At 36.5% G+C, this 20552-nt stretch overlaps 2 protein-coding genes across 4 annotated transcripts in view; one reads left to right on the top strand and one right to left on the bottom strand.

Moving 5' to 3' along the window:
* Positions 1–5063, top strand: part of LOC138694324 (NHL repeat-containing protein 2) — a 56738-nt gene extending 51675 nt beyond the window's left edge. For all 3 annotated transcript variants that reach the window (XM_069817934.1, XM_069817937.1, XM_069817936.1), the window contains 2 exons: positions 534–720; positions 2715–5063. In XM_069817934.1, the coding sequence (XP_069674035.1) occupies positions 534–720; positions 2715–2965 (438 nt within the window). In that variant the 3' untranslated portion in view covers positions 2966–5063. The remainder of the gene's footprint in view (positions 1–533; positions 721–2714) is intronic.
* A 10396-nt stretch (positions 5064–15459) lies between these two features.
* LOC138694325 (tubulin alpha-1 chain) lies at positions 15460–19995 on the bottom strand. Its single transcript, XM_069817938.1, has 3 exons — positions 19680–19995; positions 18646–18868; positions 15460–16657 (listed from the first exon to the last, which is right to left on the bottom strand). Exons 1-3 carry the CDS (start codon positions 19680–19682, stop codon positions 15531–15533), a joined length of 1353 nt encoding a protein of 450 aa, XP_069674039.1. The 5' UTR covers positions 19683–19995; the 3' UTR covers positions 15460–15530.
* Between the last annotated feature and the right edge of the window lie 557 nt (positions 19996–20552).

Genomic DNA, 20552 nt, shown 5'->3' on the forward strand with positions numbered 1-20552 from the left:
CATAGTTTAATGCAGATTGACATATCATTTAGTTTTAATGTGCATACTTTATATTACTTACCATATGTTTCCATTGAATTATGGTAATAACTTCATTTAAACCCTTGTTTTCTATGGTTTTAGTAAATGGTGCTTGGCCCACTATGGCTCTGAACCCTTCAAATGATGATAATGTAATGTCTGTGGCAAGTAAGGTGATAGATAAAATAAAGTGTATTACATTGCCCTGTTGTTGATCGAATTGATGTGTCTGTATGTTCTGGTTTTGTGTTTTTTCATTATGGGAACACTATGTGTAATTATATATAATATGATTAAGATCTGACTTCTTCGAAAGGGGGGAGGGGGGGGGCGAATAAGATGGAATTACGGATAACCCACTTTAAAGTTGGCACCCTTGCTTTTTCCTCACCATTTTGCCTTAAGTGTTCCATCTTTCTGAACATACCACTTTTCTCGAAGCATTGCACCCCCACAAAGACCAGCTCTGAATTTATAACACCATACCAATTGATGATGTCCTCTTGTTGCAGTTAATAATGTTTCTCCCTCGAGAGGAAGATCGTCTAGGCCGTAGTAAAAAGAGTGGTACAGTGGTGCCAACAGAGCTGACAATCAATTCATCAGGCGGTGAGATCACTTTGGTACTGTCGGTTACTCTGGATGAAGGCATCTCCCTAACTGCCAACGCTCCTCAGAAGTGGGTGGTGGAGTTCCCAGGTAAGGGCGAAATTTCCTTAGTGGTAAAGCAAAGACTTCCCTGCATTTGAAGCCATAAGTCGAATTTTTCTCACTTAGGAGTTGCTTCTTCAAAAGAGTATTTTACAGACACAGCTGCTGCTAGAATTTACAAGGAATATAACATAGCCATGCACTACTCATTTTAAATTTTAGAGAGAGAAAAAAGAGAATGGTTACTAAAAAATATCTTAGAAATACTTTTTCTGACATTCCAGTTTACTTCTCGTTTTTTCTTTTTCTTTGATTTTTCAAATCCCCTTTTAACCCTTAAGTAGTCGCGCGAGGTGTTGTGAACACCCCAGTCAGATATTAGAGAGCTCGTACTACATATTGAGTAAGCTTGTACTTCTGAAACATTTGTGAAATCGGAATTCGCATACTCGAGATAATAATGGTTTAAGTGGGTGGGGTGATTAAGTGCGACTGTTTAAGGGTTAAACTTGCGAAACATATTTCCTTTCTCTAGAAGCACTAACAGAAACACACATTCTACTTTTATTAAAGGACTAACACTTAGAAACCAGACATTGTGGCCAAATATATTCGTCCTTACAATTTGAAGACTTCTTACTATCATTGCTCAAAGGGTAATAATGTAAACACGTGATAATTTCATTGTTTCCTTGTTACAGAGCGAACCATAAGTAATGTCATTAATTTCAGAGAATTATTTTTTGTGATATTTCAAACAGAAATGTTTAATACAATTTTGCTTGTTTTTGCTACCTTTTGTAGATAAAAATGGTTTTATATGAAACATTTCATACTGTGCAAATCTGGCTTTCACATAGAAGCTCCCTGTGAAGCAGGCTTGAATATTTTCAAGGAAAAAATTGTTCCGGGGCTGGGTATCGATCCCAGGACCCTTCGCTTAGTGCAAGAATGCTCTACTGACTGAGCTACCCCAGGAACCATACACGACACCGTCACAATTCTTCCCTTTATATCTACACAACTCAAATGGACTGACAAGATGTCAGAACCCAACTTTGAGTGCACACAATTCTTTGTGACTTAAATTTGCATAATACATTCGTTACTGTAGGTATGTTAACAAAAAGCCACAATTTAAGTCACACAGAATTATGTGCACTCAAAGTTGAGTTCTGGCATCTTGTCAGCCCATTTGAGTTGTGTAGATATAAAGGGAAGAATTGTGACGGTGTCGTGTATGGTTCCTGGGGTAGCTCAGTCGGTAGAGCATTCAAGCACTAAGCGAAGGGTCCCAGGATCGATACCCAGCCCCGGAACAATTTTTCCCTTGAAGTTATTCATTTCATAGTGTATTTTGGGAAAGCCATTGATTTCATTCCCAATATGCTCAGTCAATTTAAGAAAGCAGAGTATTATGATAATAAATCATCAAAAGAATTTCAGTTTTGTCCTTTAAATGTGCAGAAATTTGATCCGAACAAATCCAACATTTAAAATTCCTTTGCAGAACGAAAAGTTACATTAATTTGTCTGGAGAACATATAAATGGCTTAAGATGTTGAAGGATAGTTCAGAGAATGAAACTGTATGCCACAAGACTTATGACTTTCTAAAGCAGAAGTAATGAGTTAGAGAACAAAATTGCAAGAGAGTTCTGTATACAACTTACTATAATTAACAATACTGTACATTCCAAGTTATTTTATATAAGTTCAGTAATTTAACTCATTATTTGCGTAAAAAAAAGCCTCCCTCTATTAAGGAACCACCCCTCTGAAAGACCACTGAACAGAGTTCAGTTAACAAAAACTTTCTGATGTGTACTTATCCTTAATCAACAATCTTGATGAACAAATTTTATTAACTTTGGTGTGGACGGACCTTCACATGTAAGAAGACACTGTAAGCAATGGTATAATATAATATTAAAGACGGAAAATCAAGCTTCAGTCTTTGTTTGCTTTCCCATAGAATTCACCAGTAGGTACTCACAGACATAATATGTCTTAGTGATTTCATTGTCTACTTTTCCTTCACAGGCCCATCATGGTCAGCAAGTCGTTGTGCTGGGGACTACGAACCAGAGACTACACTCAAGATCATGGTGCCAAAACAGAAGCAGGCATCCTCTGCCACATTCTCCATTAACTACCGCCTGTACATCTGTCGAGACAGTTCAGAGTGCAGCAAGCTGGAACTGCACATCGTCGTCACTGTTGTGTACTCTGATTTAGCCCCTGATACTGTCATCCACCATTTCACCCATGCCTTCGGCCAACATCGCATGTGATCTTGTAGTTAGTTGACCTTCTGCCACTCTTTGACATGAAACAACTTGTTCAACCAAACTAACAGACTGAATTTCGTGAAATACTAACTTCTTATATATGACAACAGGGGAACAAACTAAGGTTTGTAATTAATCTATTTAAAAATGTTGTGTTTCTATGACACTTGATTTCATAATTTTATGCTTTTTAACTTTCTCTCTATACCAGAGACAACTATGAATATACAATTGTACAGTAGACTTTTTCCGAATAGTGGACTGTGACAGCATTTTTCTGTAACAGCTCCAAACTGTGATAGCTACGGAAAAATCGCTGTGACCGATAATAGCGATTTTGTCACAGTGTTTTCTTTTTTTTTTTAGGGTGATTCTTGGCGATTGTGAATGTTGCCGAGTTATCCCAAATATAACAGAATTTACAGTATTTGACGATGCTTGGTTTGCCACCATGAGATGACAGATGTTTATGTTTGTCACTCTTCTGTGAATTGGCATACTGGTATTATAAATATTATATCAACAATGGAAACAAAATCATAATTTTCATTCATTCATATCCTTCACTGCAAACCTAGCATTCTCCTCTGTCTTCCTCTTAGTCTGATGTTAAACATTTGAGTGAACGATAATAGATAACAGTTATCTTGCCATTCAAGTTAGCTTGAATTTTCTGAAGTGAAGTTATCTGCAGCAGTCACATATGGTCACATATAATTACAGTCGACATCACTGCTATGAGTCACATATTGGACGGAGATGGCGATTTTCGAATTAAGTAACATTCGGAACTGGTGACAAACCTATCACAGACCTTCAAATCACACCCCACCATTACTTTTTCCCTTCTGAACATGTCACTGATGGTGAGAGTGGAGAGAAAGAAAGGAAAGACAGTTGTTTCTGTCTCTGTTTCACTCTGTATTTCTGAACATATTTGCTGGCCATAGACACATATGATCATGGGGCAGTCTGAATTCACGAGTAAAATATTGTTTTTGTGTGAACTTTCATGAGCCGAGCCACAAGCTCATAAAACTGGGACAGGCTCAACATGATCATTCGCGTTAGGAAGACAACTTTGCCTCTATGTGAGATAACTAGCATATTCATGTGCTGCTACTCATAATTTCAACATGTACAGGAATTTCTTGGCGGAGTTCATTGAAGTGTTAATGGAATATTGTTCATGAAGTAACTGTTATCTTCAAATAATCCTCTTTTTTTTTTTTTTTTTTTTTTTTTTTTTTTTTTTTTTTTTGAGAACTTGAAATAACTTTCTACTTAAAAGTTCCATATTTATTTAAAAATAGATTTTTACAAAATGTTTAATATGTGGATCTTAAACTACATGTCTTGAAAATGACATCTTTTATGTGACCACCATTCATGCATAGACATTCTTCACACCTCCATTGTATATTGTGCATAGAGCGGCACAGCATATCTACTGAAACATTTTTGTAGTGGACTAATTGACTGAATAATCAAATGCCTGCATAAGTCTTGTAGCAGTGTGTCACTTATACCATTATAATATTTACAACATTATGACATTCTGAGTTTTATGAACTTATGTTAAGAATAGAAAGAAATATAGTGATGTGTGGCACCTGTCCTGTTTTTACCTAATTACAAAAACTGTAGCCATGTCCAATTTTTGTCTGGAAACATTATGTTTTGTAAATATATTGGATAAAGCCTCACAAATTAGTTCCTTCTGAAGGAGGACATGCTAAGAATTGTTGTTATACTTAAGAGTCTATTTTCCTCAGGTATAATATTGCAAACTCTGGGTCTGTTAGCAAGTGTGTCTACAAGATCAGTCATCTAGGTACACTTGCTAATAGGTTAAATTTGTTCCCCTTGATAGCTTTAAAGAGTCTTGGCGAATTTGTGCCAGTATAACCAACGAGAGCTAAATAATAATGTTAACATTTAATTTATTTTCAGAATAATTGAACAAACATTTTACTGTTTTGATCTGGCTTTCAAATGTTATCTTGTTAGTATTTTATATTTTAAATTCATGCATAGCATTTAAAACTAGCAGTATTATGTTTAAGATGAATTTTTTTAACAATAAAGTTTATTAGATATATATTATTGTTGTAAGAGATTGACTTTTTCCTATCGATCTTTATCCTTTCTTCTTTCCCTGAAAACTCACGCCAGGTGTTTTAAAGATTCTGTGTAAATAATTCTAAAATTGAAGTTGAATTCAACATTAATATTATCATATACATACATTCATATATGAGGTCTCGCCATGAATATATGTATATATCAATGTTAACAGTATTCAGAAACTGTTGTTGAATATGGCCATAAAGTCATTTAAATATGCGCTCCTGCATATGTGACTTATACGTCTAAAATGCAGGTAGTAGGTCATTGATCATATAATGAGAGTTCGGCTGGCACCATGCATCATGCCCCAGCATAGCTCAGTTGGAAGGAGTGCTCAACACGCAGAGCTGAGAGATCCTGGGTTTGATTCCCAGTGCCGGAACGAATTTTTCTCAAATTAATAGGTTAATATTATCAAATGACAAGAACACAAAAGAAAAAGGTATCAGATAATAATGAAAAGAACCTCGTTTGCCATAATCACAGTTAAGAAAGTAGCGGTCTTGGATAGCAGGTCCATAAACTGCGTGATTTTATGAGTGAAATTGTCAAATACTGTATATGTATTTTGTGCCAGTGAATTGAAAATAGAACATAGAGGGGTGATTAACGATTTAGTGCTTAAAAGGACTTAGAGCAGTGCTTTCCAAACTTTTTTATATGGTGACACCCTAGAAAACTCTAAAAATTTAGCGTGTCACCACAGTCTAGTCCAGATGTGGGCATCAGTAGTACATGTCGAACGGAGTCGAATGGAATGATGTGATCTCCCTCCCTCCACACCCCTAGCTGTTTACGCGGGGAACCTGTCCGACCGGTTGAGGTACAGTGGTGGATTTCACTAAAAAAAAGTCGCTCTCTGAGGAAGCTTCTGAAGTAAAAAAGTCGAAAAATATTATTTCCACAAAGAATGGGAAAATGAATTCTTTTGTTGTGTAGAAGGGGAAAGCGTTAGGTGCTTATTATGCTACAAAATTTTACTAGCACGTTCAGCAACATTATGAAAAGACTCGTTTTAATAGAATATTTTTTTTTATTTTATTTTTTATAATAATAGGAATAATAATACTGGTGGTGATGGTGGTGGTTAGTAAGTAGTAGTAACGTAATAATATCGTCGGTTTACAAACAAAACACATTAAGTAAAAATATTACGTCTGAGAAAAAGGCGCTTTTATTCCGACAAAACTGAATCCTCAAAATATTATTAATTTGAGTAAGTTATTTCTTTTTAATTGTATTTTATTTTCCAATTCTAACTTTATACATTTGCAGTATGTAAAATACATATTCCTTTTTCTCAGAAGTAATATTTTTGACTTAATGTATTTTGCTTGTAAAGCGACGTTATAATGATAATGCGTTTCCTTTTCGGGGTGAAACAATAAATGAATTGACAGACGAGAGATGGGTCATTGATTTGGCTTTCCTGTGCGACATAACCTGCACTCTTACCGATTTCAACATTTCCCTTCAAGCAAAAGATAAAAATATCGTACACATGTAGGATGAATTAAAGCTGTTTGTGTCACAACTGCGTCTATTTCTGATGCAGTTAATTCAGAGGGAATTTTATCATTTTCCTTCTTTAAAATCGCTTAATCTATCACCCGATGTTAACATTAGCCACTTCTATCAAATATTTCAAAATGTAATAAATGAATTCACAGACAAAAGATTCAGTGATTTTAATAAATTAGAGAATGAATTTCTATTATTTTTAATGCATTCTCCGTTAATGATCAATGTGTAAGATTAGACCTTCAGTTAGAAGTTCTTCGACTGAAAAATGACATGTTTACCAAGTGCAAGTGCACAAATATGGCTCGTTTAGATATATATAAACAACTTTGCAAAGTAAAATATTGACATCTTCGGAGTTTTGTTATGAAAACTGCTTCTATGTTTGGCTCAACCTTTATTTGTGAACAGTTTTTTTCTCAGTTGGCCATTGTAAAATCCAAATCAAGATAACGCATTTCAGACGAAAATTTATTCCATCAGCTCACAATTGCAATGGCTAACATAACTCCAAATTTTGAAACATTTGCTGATCTACGTGATGAAGAAGAATAAATGAAACCTTTCTTTTAAGGGCATGAGTCAATTGACGTAAATTGACAAAAACAACAAAGAACTTCAGTAAGAAATTTAAAAAATAGCATAATTGTTGTTTTTCTGTTTCTTAGTAATGTGCTTGATATTTTGTTAAGAATATATTTTTCCTTAGTTCCTTAATTTTATTTTCAAATGATGCAAATCAGTGACTGATGCCCTTTCAAAATAAATAGGTTCAGATTATGGCATTACATTTTAACTGTTGCAGAATTGTACTTTTTATGTTATTTTATAAGGTTTTTACAGTAATTGTTTAAATATTAGAAATACAGTTATGTTTCAGCTTTTTTGTAAAATAGTTTGTACTTGTTTTGGAAAATTTGTTTTCTTTCATTGTCATTATTCATAAAAATAACATTTGCAGAAAACTGTATCTTCTTGTCCTGCTTAATTACTTAACATTTCGTGTTTCAATACTTCACCCGATCCACCGCTGAGTATTACGTTAACAGGTGATGCGTGTTGCAGCAATCAGAGTAGTAGGGCGCATCTCTTTAAATGCCCACGTCTGGTCTAGTCTATACAGTCACGAAGCTTGAGTTGTGAGGGTGCTATTTCGCATTGTCTGTAATGAGGCGATATTAGCGATCCTAGTGGTTAGCAACTATCTATGGATGCATATTTACTACGTATTGAGCTTCGTGACTATATACTAGACTCTGGTGTCACCTTATCCCTCAAATGAAAGTATCCCACACATTAATAGGCTACTTATACACCCTTCATAAAATGAATAAAATAAACACATATTTCCAGTATTGACATATTATATGAGGCGAAAGAAACATTTACATAGAGTTCTAAGATGAAAACAATCACACTTATTTTCACCCTTGGTTTTACTTTTTTAGTGGCTCGCATGTGCTTGGCAAATCTTACAAATGTATTTTATGTTTGGACGAATATGGGATAAATTCACTCGCATTTCTTCATCCAGCATTTTTAAACTGCCCCGTTTCACTGTTTTTATATTGGTCATCACATCAAATCCTACTTCGCAATAATATGTGGTTGAAAACTGCAACAAAACTACAAGAGCCCTTTTTGCAAGATGCGGAAAATCTTCAAGTGAAATCTATAATTTGTCCAAATCATCTTTGATGTTTTAACTTCAAGTTTCTATCATTTTTAATCTCTGCCAATTATTCTTCTTCTTCTGCTAAGGAAAGTCCACTAACTTCACATGACAAAAATGGATTTCTTATCTGGTCACAAGCATTTGTGTTCAGATCTGGGAAGTAACTTTCGAATTTATCTGTGAGTAATGTCAGATAGTTGTAAATTAAATATTTTATTTCGTTCCTCGAATCACAGTGAGATGTATTTGGAAACATTTCATAGTTGCCCTCTTTCACTTTCCAAAACCAAATTGCTAACTTGTCTCGTAAGACAGAAATTTTGTCTGTTGTAGTTACGATATTCTCACCCTTATCTTGCAGACTAGACTTATACTTGTATACTACAACTATACACACATCTATACACATCTATGCGTCTGTCAAGGACACGTGACTACAAGGTAGGTAAGTAATTTCAGTTATCACGAGTTAACTCAAAATAATGAAATATACCAAACAGTTAGTGATACCCCACAAACCTTCAGGCAATACCCAGTTTAGAAAGCTCTGATTTAGGGACACGAGGGTGGGGGGGAAGTAAACAAAAATGAAAAAAGAGAACAATTGCTTGCAGAGACTAAAAAATAACTAGTACAACTTTATATTAAGAGATGAGGAATATAAAAAATGGTGCACACTCAAGGAGAAAGGCAGAGTGTGGCATTATGTCAGGAATACATGTCAGCTAACCGGTGGATAGAAACAAGGGATGGTCTCTCTGTATCCGAGTGGAAGGAGGCAATTAAAATGATAGGACATGTGTCAAACGTGCGTGCCATGCCAAGTCGGTCTCAGGATGGCTCCCAGTGCAGACATTGCACTGAGATAGAAACCTTACCCCACACCCTGGGATTCTGCCAACATGGAACTCTCATCCAGAATACTAGACACCATACAATATGAGAACTTATTGCTAAAAGTCTTCCTTCCTTCTATGAGGTTCACCAAGAAGTTCACTGCCTTGCAAAAGATGGAAGTTCTCGGCGAGTTGACATCATTGCCAAGGGGAACAATTCCAAAATTCTCAGTTGAATGTTTTAAGTCTTTTGGAATTATTTAAAAATTTTGAAAATTATTGCTGTAGACGTAATGAAATATTCTGTTCAGATTTTAAGTAATCACCTGTACACCTAAATTTCTTTATATTCTGATTACTAATAATTATTGAATAAACGTACTTTGCCAAGGATAGCTTCCATTTGAAAATAATAACACAAATGTTTTTTATTTGTTTAGTATGCTGTGTCTTTTGGCAACCCTTACTGAAGGACAGCTACCCTTGTGGGATTGATATATACAGCCAGAAGACGTCATTCTAGCAGAATACAGTAAAAATCGCCATATAACGTAATGACAGTACAATTCCTGTTTTTTATCATATGAGTTCATCTCTATCAGAGAAGAAAACGCACCTATTCCCCAGTGTGTGGTTTGTTATGAAACACTGTCAAATCATATGATGAAGCTTTGCTTTACTGAGTGTCATTTTGAACTAAGCACTAATCTTTGTAATATTCTGAGAGAACACTGATTTGTCAACAAGGAAAGACCAAATAACGTCATTCTCAGGATTTAACATGAAGGCTCTCAAGACATCTCCCAGTCAGTTTAAGACTAGATCATCATCATCAATCCTTTCCTGTAAAGGCCACGAGGTCTGTTACAGTATTACATTTTCCTTCCATCTCTTGAGGTTGGCCAAAGGATCTTTTCCCAGAAGAGCGGTATTTCAGAATTTCCTTTGAGAATCTACTTTTGATCATCCTATAACATGATTTATCCAGTTTTGTTGATACTGGCAAATGTAGTTCATTACAGTTTCCATATGAAGTTCCATCATGATGTCCTCATTCCTTCTGTGGTCAAGATTGATGTACCCTGCATTTCCACGAATCTAATTTCATAAGCTGTTATTCTGCTCATTCAAGCTTCACTTTCATAGAACAAGTCTCGCTGGAGAGTTGCAGAAGGTTTAAGCAGATATGTTTTTTAAACATGTGATAATACTCATTATTTTGTGTATTTATTTTTTTAAATATAATTTTCTTTTTAAGACTAGATAAAGAAGGAAAATCTCATACAGTCGATGAGAGATTAATATTACCAGCAATTACAGGTATGGTTGGTATAATTTTTAGGAAAAAGACAGCAAAATATCTTGAAATGATACCATTATCTGATGACACCATATTACGAATTTCAGATTTGGCTTCAAATATTAAGGAACAGTTGATATAAAAAGTTCAGGGTAGCTACAGTAAATTCAATTGGATGAAACTATTGAGATAACCAAGACGGCCAAACTTCTTTCATTTGTAAAATTTATAGATGGAAAAACATTGAAAGAAGGGTTATTATTTTGTGAATCATTACTTCATCAAATGACTTGTATTTGCAGAATACACCAGTTTATGAATATCGGTAGGGCAGTGGAATTAAATGTTCTTCTGATGGAACACGTGCAATGACTGAAGCACAGTAAGGTTGTTGCCAAAACCTAAGGCTGGGTGCACAAAGAATCAGACGCAGCGTGGCATTTTGTCTCATGATACTTGTCTCCCATTTATTTCTTATGATGTGGTGCACACAGAATCAGATGCGGCACGATGGTCGCAAGCAGGCACAAGGAGGCAACATCGAATGACTGCTTGAAGTTCTTCTTGAGGAGACTGTCTGATAGCTGCAGTATACTGCACATGCATTAGTAGTGGCTATGATTGCATGCTTTCGCTATCTATAAATACTATATTGTTGTGTAGTGCACATTATTCATAATGGAGCTCGATGCAGATAAATTAGTTGTTTTAATACAGAAAATAAACGTTCTGTACAATCTTTGAAACAATATCACGACAATAATGTGGTTTTTAAAAATATGTGAGAAATTGCAAATGAGATGAAAGCACCACGTGAATAATAATAATTAATAATAATAATAATAATAATTTGTTGTAGGCCTACTTGTGTGCTCTATACTATCAATAATTATTGATTTAATTTATTATTTTTCTTTATTGTGAGTCGTGAAGTAGTCATAAACATACAAAATGACGTTTGTGCTTTACATTAGTACCAGTAGTATTTAATTTTAAGACTCTTTCAGTCCTATAGATTTTAGGCATATTAGGCATCCTTGGGAAATAACCAAATACAATAAAATTTATCACATAGACAGTCCTCTTTCATTGACGGCATTTTCTAGCCTAGGCCAGTTTTCAAAACCCACACAGCCAGCAAATCAGTTGTCGCGAGAAGACAGATTAAGCTGTCGCGAGGCGTTGTAAAGCAAAACGTAGCATCGCTTCTGATTCTGTGTGCACCCGGCCTAAGTCTTTCCTTGTGCTAAATTTGTATAGTGTAGCATTCATCACGAGGCTTTAGCAGCAAGTAAAATGCCTGTTGATCTGAAGATAGTTCTGAATTAAGCAGAGTTGTCAGCTTCATTAAGCCTAGAGCTATGAACTCTAGACTTGTGTAGTAAAACAGTTGCTGAGCTTGGTTCACGTCTACTTCATACCAAAGTTAGGTGGCCATCAATGTATCAAACTATCTATGTATTTGTACTTCATTCAAGAGTGCAGATTTACTAACATGTCTTCAAACTTAAATTGCAGTATTTCATTGATGAACTACAGCTTGCTCAGTTATTATTTTTCCATATATAAAATCAAGCAAAACCAAGCACTATGCACCAAAGCCAAAGATAAAAAATGGAGCATTTTAATAAAAAAAAAACAGAAATTATTCCAGAAATCCCACGTAAATTTGCAGTAGCAAAATTCAGACTGCTTACAGAACACGATTATTTGGCCAAACACTTGAATAAAATAGGAATTTACACAAATCCAAATTGCCCTCTATGCAACAAAGAAGAAGAAATGACTGAAGATCATCTCATAACCTGTGAAGTTCTACCTGATGGATCCACAACAGAAAAATATTGGAGAGCAAGAACGCTAATGGCTTCGTTGCCAAAGCCCGGCATTAGATAACAACAACAACAACATTTTTCCATATCAACTAGGTGAATAAGAGTTTGCATGATATGTATTTCCTTATTCCTGACACATGACAAAACTATATTACAAACGTGGGTTCATTATTAATTAAAGAAATTGATTGTGGAAACTCTGATATTTTCCATTATTGGATGCTTTCTCGGGTGAAAATGAAATTATTCTTAAAAGTGAACTACTGAATATAAAGAAACAGCTTTGGAGCCTAGTTACAGATTTCAAGGAATGCTTCTCTGAAAATCTGACATCAGAATTTTGGATAAGAAACCATTTTTTATAATCTTGCCAGAATCATTAACCCCTTCCAAGACAGAAACTGATCGAGCTCTCTTTTGATGGAAGGCCAAGGCAAAAGAACATGAGTATGGATTTAACAGACTTTTGGTTGGCAAGAGGAAATAGATATTGATATAAAAAGTAATTATAAAAAAATTATTCAAATACCAAAGCTGTTCATACAGCTTCTCTCTAATATGTATTAGATCATAGACAAATAAACAATAAGTATTAATATTGAATATTAAACCTGATTTGTACCTTGCAATGATTAAGTGGTCAGACCTTCAGCCTGTCACACAGGCGGTTAGGGTTCTAGTCCCAATGAAAAATCCTGTGACACTTGTGGCAGACAAGGTAGCAGTTATGGTTTTTCTCGAGGTTCTCCTATTTCCCCGTATTAGGCATCTACATCATTGTCATCATTCCATAGCCCTGGTAATACATGAAGAGGGCTGGTCTAGGGGATGAGTAGGATTGCCTTCTCAAAACCTGGATAAACAGCAAACCTTAGTGTAGTAAGCCAGTGTGGGTTTGGGTTTAAGGATTAGCACAATAGATCTTGAAAGGTTGCAGTGCCCCCTCCAGTAAATTCAATTAATTCAAAACCTGATTCAATTTAAACCACATAATGAAGTTTCACTAAACAAGCATAAATTTTCACATTAAAAAGAATGTGAATTATGAACACCCTCATGGGCTAGTGGTCAGAGCTTCTGACTACAGTTCATGAGGTCCTGGGTTCGAATCCTGGTAAGAACAGGAATTTTTCCTTAAAGAGAATTGTTCCTGTGTTCGTCCATGGTCTGCAAATTGGGTTAGGTTTAAGTTTAAGACCTCTCCTAGCACTTCATATTCATAATCACCCTATCACATCATCGGGGCAGCGTAACTCTGCCTTCCAGGGACCCCAACCTCAGAAGTGGGTTACAAATAAGCCATTGCCAGGAGAGAAGACCAGAAATGTCAAATGACAATCTGGTGGCATTGGTTTAAAAAAAAATGTGTATTAATAATGCACTATATTTACAGCTTGTATTTACCATCAGTGTATATTATTATTTTAGACTTCCATTGTTGGGAAAATTTTTAGTTTTTTTTTTTTTTTGACTTATAAAATGGCGTATTTTATTGACTGCTTCATTAGATAAGTTGGAGCAACTATTTCTCAATTACATACTCTAAAAATAAATTATGATAATACATCACGTTTAGCAGAATAAATTATAGATGGCTTGTATTCATACAACTGATTTAGATATGGTTTTAAATGTACGATATGGTGATTAAGGGGAGACATACCATAGGTCAAAATACAAGGTTTCAGAAAATCATTAATCTCTTTTAATGTGTTGCACCTAGAACTACGAAATTTTGCATAATTAATTTATAATTGTGTAGTAATGGCCTATGATTTCTTTCAATTTTTTTTTTCTTCTTCAGAAAACCAGAAATTTTTTCTGCTAGATAAGAGAACAATTACCATAACATATTATGCAGAAACTTTTCCATATTCTTCTCCTTTTAATTTTTATTGCAAATAAATGTTATTTGTAATACAAAAAATAAGAGCATGTTTCACAATTGTCTTAAAAGATAACGCGAATCTACTCAATAAAAGCTAGCATGCAAAATTTAATCCAATAATCTCGAATGGTTCCTTAGATATTACCAGACTATTCTGTTTGTGGAAGGGTAGTAGCTTGTACTACACAGCACACTGCTGTTACGTCACGTGTGTAGTACACTAGTCATAAGACTGTCTTCTCTCCCACAGGCTAACATCAGACCACAGAGCTGCGGTTATTGCACATAAAAATGGTCACCTAGTACTGAAATGTTGAAAAAATGCCGACAAAGTGTACATTGTTTTCAGTAACTTAAGCTCCTTACATGCCTTAAAATTGTCCATACCTATGATCAGACCCCAATTTGGCCCTCACATTTTGTAATATTCTTGAACCTGTGTACAGTACCCTCTCCTTAAAATGGTGGTGAATCATGCTATGTAAATTTCCAACCTGGAATCGTTTGTGACTGAAGAAAACTCAAGTTAAAGGCTAGTTGACCAGTGTCTGAACCAGAGTTCTCCCAAACGTGGTTCTCAAGCATTGCCATTCCAACCAAGTTCCTCTGTTGCAGGCTTACTATTCAAGTTCGAACACATCAACTTACTTACCTTCTGAATAATTCCTCGCAAGTCTATATTCTTAAAATTATTCATCATTCCCACTTTCATTCTCCTTTGTGGAAGCATGCTAAGAACATTACATTAAAAGATTCATTGCCCCATCTTTGCTTCCCTTCTGAAAGAAACATACTGCAGGAGGCTACATTCTTATAAATTCATTACCGGTACTGCAGCTTTACATCTGAGGTAACATCCTAAGAATGTCTATGTTCTTATTCCAACCTTTCTTTTGAAAGAAGCAATGCCAAGAGCATCTAAATACTTAAAAATACTCTTAGCGTTTTCCACCTGAAAGAAACCCTACTAAAGATATCTATACCTGTAATAATAAGATTGTTTCCCTCCAGTTTTCTTTCCCATCCAAAGAGAACCAAGCAAAGATTTTGTGGCCAGAATTGAACTACGTTAGATGTACAAACAATGGCATTACTGGACTGGTATCATATGGGACAGTTGAGATTAAAAGAAATTGCCTGCAACATACAGCAATTAAACTTTGGCCAATGGGAAATAATGTGATTGGCACTTGAGAAATTTAAGACCCGTCAGCCTTCTTTGAGCTGAACTCGTCACCTATCCCCAATAAAGCAATGTGATAACTAGCAGAGGAGGAATTAGGAAACAAGTGAAGGTGAAATAAATACAAGGTTTACTCTGCCAAAGGTGTTGTATTTAAGAAACGTGTAGTAGCTTCATCAGCAGGAATGGTCACATGACATTTAATACTCCTCAGCACCCTCTCCTTCACCTTCGACGGAATCCATGCCAACCTCCTCGTAGTCCTTCTCCAGAGCTGCCAGATCTTCACGAGCCTCTGAGAATTCTCCTTCCTCCATACCCTCACCGACGTACCAATGTACGAAAGCTCGCTTGGCGTACATCAGGTCAAACTTGTGGTCCAGCCGGGCCCAGGCTTCAGCGATGGCAGTGGTGTTGGACAACATGCACACAGCACGCTGTACCTTGGCCAGGTCACCTCCGGGAACGACAGTGGGTGGCTGGTAGTTGATACCCACTTTGAAGCCAGTTGGACACCAGTCCACAAACTGAATGGTGCGCTTTGTCTTGATGGTGGCAATGGCCGCATTCACGTCCTTGGGCACCACATCGCCACGGTATAACATACAGCAGGCCATGTACTTTCCATGTCGTGGGTCGCATTTTACCATCTGGTTGGCAGGTTCGAAACAGGCGTTTGTGATCTCTGCAACTGACAGCTGCTCGTGGTATGCTTTCTCAGCGGAGATGACAGGGGCATAGGTAACAAGAGGGAAGTGGATTCGTGGGTAGGGCACCAGGTTAGTTTGGAATTCTGTAAGATCGACATTGAGGGCACCATCGAAACGCAGGGAGGCTGTGATAGAGGAAACAATCTGGCCAATCAAACGGTTGAGGTTTGTGTAGGTGGGTCGCTCAATGTCCAAGTTTCGTCGGCAGATGTCATAGATAGCTTCGTTGTCAACCATGAAAGCGCAGTCAGAGTGCTCAAGGGTTGTGTGTGTGGTCAGGATGGAGTTGTATGGCTCCACAACTGCTGTAGACACCTGGGGTGCAGGGTAGATAGCGAATTCCAGTTTGCTCTTCTTGCCATAGTCAACGGACAGTCTCTCCATAAGCAGGGATGTGAAGCCAGAACCAGTACCACCGCCAAAGGAATGGAAGATGAGGAAACCTTGCAGACCAGTGCATTGATCAGCCAGCTTGCGAATTCGATCCAAAACCAGGTCAACGATTTCTTTTCCAATTGTGTAATGGCCTCTTGCATAGTTGTTGGCGGCATCCTCTTTCCCTGTGATAAGCTGCTCTGGATGGAATAGCTGCCGGTATGTGCCAGTACGAACCTCGTCTGCGACAAAAAAAAAACGAATGCTCAGCTACAAGAAACATTTCCAGCTAGGTTTGAATTCTTCATCATAAGAAGCCTATGTAGGTCTCCTTCCACCTCTTGCCTTTTTCCTAACTACAAAATATTATTTCTTTACCAAGTTCCAGACCCTTCTACTGTTAGTTGGGAGACCGGAGGAAATAAGACCTTTGGGGAGGCCGAGATGTAGATGGGAGGATAATATTAAGATGGATTTGAGGTAGATGGGATATGATGGTAGGGACTGGATTAATCTTGTTCAGGATAGGGATTGATGGCGGGCTTATGTGAGGGCGGCAATGAACCTCCGGGTTCCTTGAAAGCCATAAGTAAGTGTATATAGTTTATCCAAAATAAAAAGCAAGATTCCACTCCTTTTCCATTACATTCTTACAATTCAGTATTTCCCTCTGGTACTATTAATAGTCTTTAATCCTCCTAACCACCACAACCACCACTCAAAAATAATCGTGCGATTTACAAGATAAACTGTCTAGTCCTTGTAACAAAGTTCTCTACTATTACATTTCAGAGTCTTGTGAATCAAGCTCAAAACCCCCTATTAAATGACACCACATCTACTCACCTACGCCATCATTCTTAACTTTTAGTGCATATAAATCCGAACTCTAGTAATGAATATGTCCATAGTTAAACTGATGTTAAAGTTAATTACAACTTAATAAAAACCAAAGTGGTAATTCTCCAGAAAAGCTACACTGAAGGATGCATAACTTTGTTTTACTGCTTTGCGAGATGTAGGTTGATAAACACGTGATTTTATTTGCAGTCACAAATACCCGAGAATGATAAACGGAAGAAAACAACATGGCAACTAATGTATAAATTTAAGAGCACGTTGCAATTTGTTTATTATTTGTAATTATCAATTCTTAAAAATTTTCCACCTCTGTGGAGAAGTTGTCAATATGTCTATCTATGAAAACGACTCGGGTTCGAACCCTGGTTGGAGTTTTTTCTCAACCAATTCAGATCACAAGCTGATCAATTGTCAACGTTGAATCCTCAAGCTCATTTTGTCGTTAGTTTACACTTGACCTGTCACCATTCAATAATTTCAAGTCAACGCAGGTGTAGTACCATTGACTTAGATACAGATGGCACCATTCCAAGGCGGCTGAAACTCTCACGATAACAGAGGGAACATTAATCACGAACTGCATTGGAACAGAGTTGTGTAACTGAATCGAACTGTGAATCATAATATAGAAATGCGGTCCTAGAGACTTGATCATCCCTATGAAGGAATGGCAAGCACAAAAAGCCTTGGGCTCGTGTGCAAGCTTTCGCGCCCCTCCTCTGTGAAAATGACTTATGGGGAGGAAGGGGGATAATGGATAGAATTTCGCTGAAGCCGCCCGACTTTCTAAGCTAGCTTTCAATTTAATCCTTAAATCAATCACGGTAGATATACGATTTCATCCAATTCATTTTTACGAAGACGATAAGTAAGTGAAATTATGAAGAAAAAGGAAGAGAACCGAGATTCCAATAGTAATGTTAATTCAATATGTGACTTTCATATTATTTCTTTCTAGGCCTGCTATTTTATTAGCGATAAATTGCAATAGAGTAAAATTTCAGGACAACCTTAAAGTTTCCCCTTTTCTGATGCAGCTCAGGTCCGTGGGCATTTCATACCAGATCTAGCACAACTTACTCATTCAATTTCATTTTATGAAACAAAATTATTAACAGAAGAAAATATGGGAACTTCCTCGTGAATAGGAATCAACGGGGAAGTGGGAAGCTACCCCCTACTAATTCTTCGTTCATAAAGTATTCCAATAGAATTTGTCCCTATATTACCGAACATACACCACCGGCGTGGTCTAATGTTCCATTTCCCAATGTGTACAGTACTTCATATTTAACACCAATATCGGTCATCGGTCAAACTTCGAAGTTGTCCTACTGTAAGTGAAGTTTTCATTTCTAGTCATACATACCGACTACTGTAGGTTCCAGGTCAACGAACACGGCCCTGGGTACGTGTTTGCCTGCGCCAGTCTCACTGAAGAAGGTGTTGAAACTGTCATCACCTCCACCGATGGTTTTGTCGGACGGCATCTGTCCATCGGGCTGAATGCCATGTTCCAGACAATACAGCTCCCAGCAGGCATTGCCGATCTGGACTCCGGCTTGTCCAACGTGGATAGAGATACATTCACGCTGCAAACAGCATATAATAAAAGATTAGTCGTGCAATAAGCTTAAGAAACTTAGAAAATCTGAATAAGATAACTGGGTTGTCAGTAAAAATGCTCGAAAAACTCAATTTTTATGTTGTAAACGTGCCGTAAGTCAATATTTTATAATTACTAATGGAACACGCCTTTTTCCGTTAGGTAGGAATGAGGACGTAACGATTAAAGTGAAGAAAGCCTGCTGCATTATAATATCACTGCAACTATCATTAATAGATAATTTCGAATTGGCTGAAAACTTCTTCATTGACATACAGTAGTCCTGTGTAGAAAGGTTCCAGATTCCGATTATTTTCTAAAATGTTTTAACATTCAAATTGAAGCGGAAATATTAATTTACCAGTTTATAAAAAACTTGCACGTAATGGATAAAAATTACGAAGAAATATTATCAAAATCTGCAATTTCACTAATAATTTCCACGTGGTATATTTCCCGGTAAGATTGTGAAATTGCAGTTCGCCACTTTACCGATTCAACGATTGCTTCGTAACATATCCTCAACAAAAAAAAAAAAATGCTTGGAACAATAATACATTATCAAAAATAGCAATAATTGTAAATGTATCGTGTACCGGTATATCGCATTTTTTTCTGAAGTATGATTACCGGTACTTTTTTCGCAGTACCTTTCCACAATAGCAACGCAGCAAACGCGTCCTTGCTGACCGGAAATAACGGTCTTTCGCAACACTTCAGGAAAATGCTTGAAGAACATAAAAACTGTAAGAAAACTATATGAATAACACATTTTGATAAACTTATATGCTACTCACCATTTTCGGAGAGTTTTTTGACTTATATTACAAAATAAATAACAGTCTTTAAGCTGGTGTTGTTCGTCGAAGCTGGTTATGGTGCTCCTCCAAACAGACAATAGGGAAATCCACCGTTGCCTGCACCATTTATACCCTCAGTGACGTCATACCTAAAACGCCTCTTCATTGGTTCTCCCGCGTTTGTGTGATGTCACACGGGTGCGGCTACTACGATGCAGATTCCTATTGGAGGAAGCGTTTGAACGATACGAAAATGTTCCATAATTTTGTTTTCGAACGACGAGTTATTTAGAGTTTTAAAAGTCTTGGAAAATTAGACATTAGTGGAATAATTATTGTCAGTGGTGCATTTTAACAATACTATCATTGTTTTATTGCTCGATAAACATATTCGTAACATCGTTCAACTTCATTACGCGGCCAACGACTTTGCGACGTTGCCACGATCGGACTCGGTAAAAGGGACAACGGGCTTGAATTGAATCAACTACGATTACAGTACTACTGTCGATACGGCGGCTTGCGTAATTATTTTTCGTGTTTTATTAAGTGCTTATGAAAATCGAAGAAATAATGCTATGATAAATGAAAATATGATTAATTCAAATTCACTTTATTAGCCTCAAAGTAGGCCTATAGAAATATATTAGGTAGTGTCAAACGCAATAATAAAACCTTTAGTTAGGTATATACTACATTCTTGCATATAAGTAGCCTATAAAACGGATTATTGACCTCTTTGAAGTGTCTAATCACTAATGGCTTAAGTCCTTCCACACTAAAGGAAGTCTGTTAAATAAGTTCATACCCGTAACTACTGTATTAATACAAGACTATTTTGATTTCGTTTAAGCCTTAAAAATGGAACCT

This window comes from Periplaneta americana, chromosome 2 (assembly GCF_040183065.1).
Source record: "Periplaneta americana isolate PAMFEO1 chromosome 2, P.americana_PAMFEO1_priV1, whole genome shotgun sequence".
NCBI lineage: Eukaryota > Metazoa > Arthropoda > Insecta > Blattodea > Blattidae > Periplaneta > Periplaneta americana.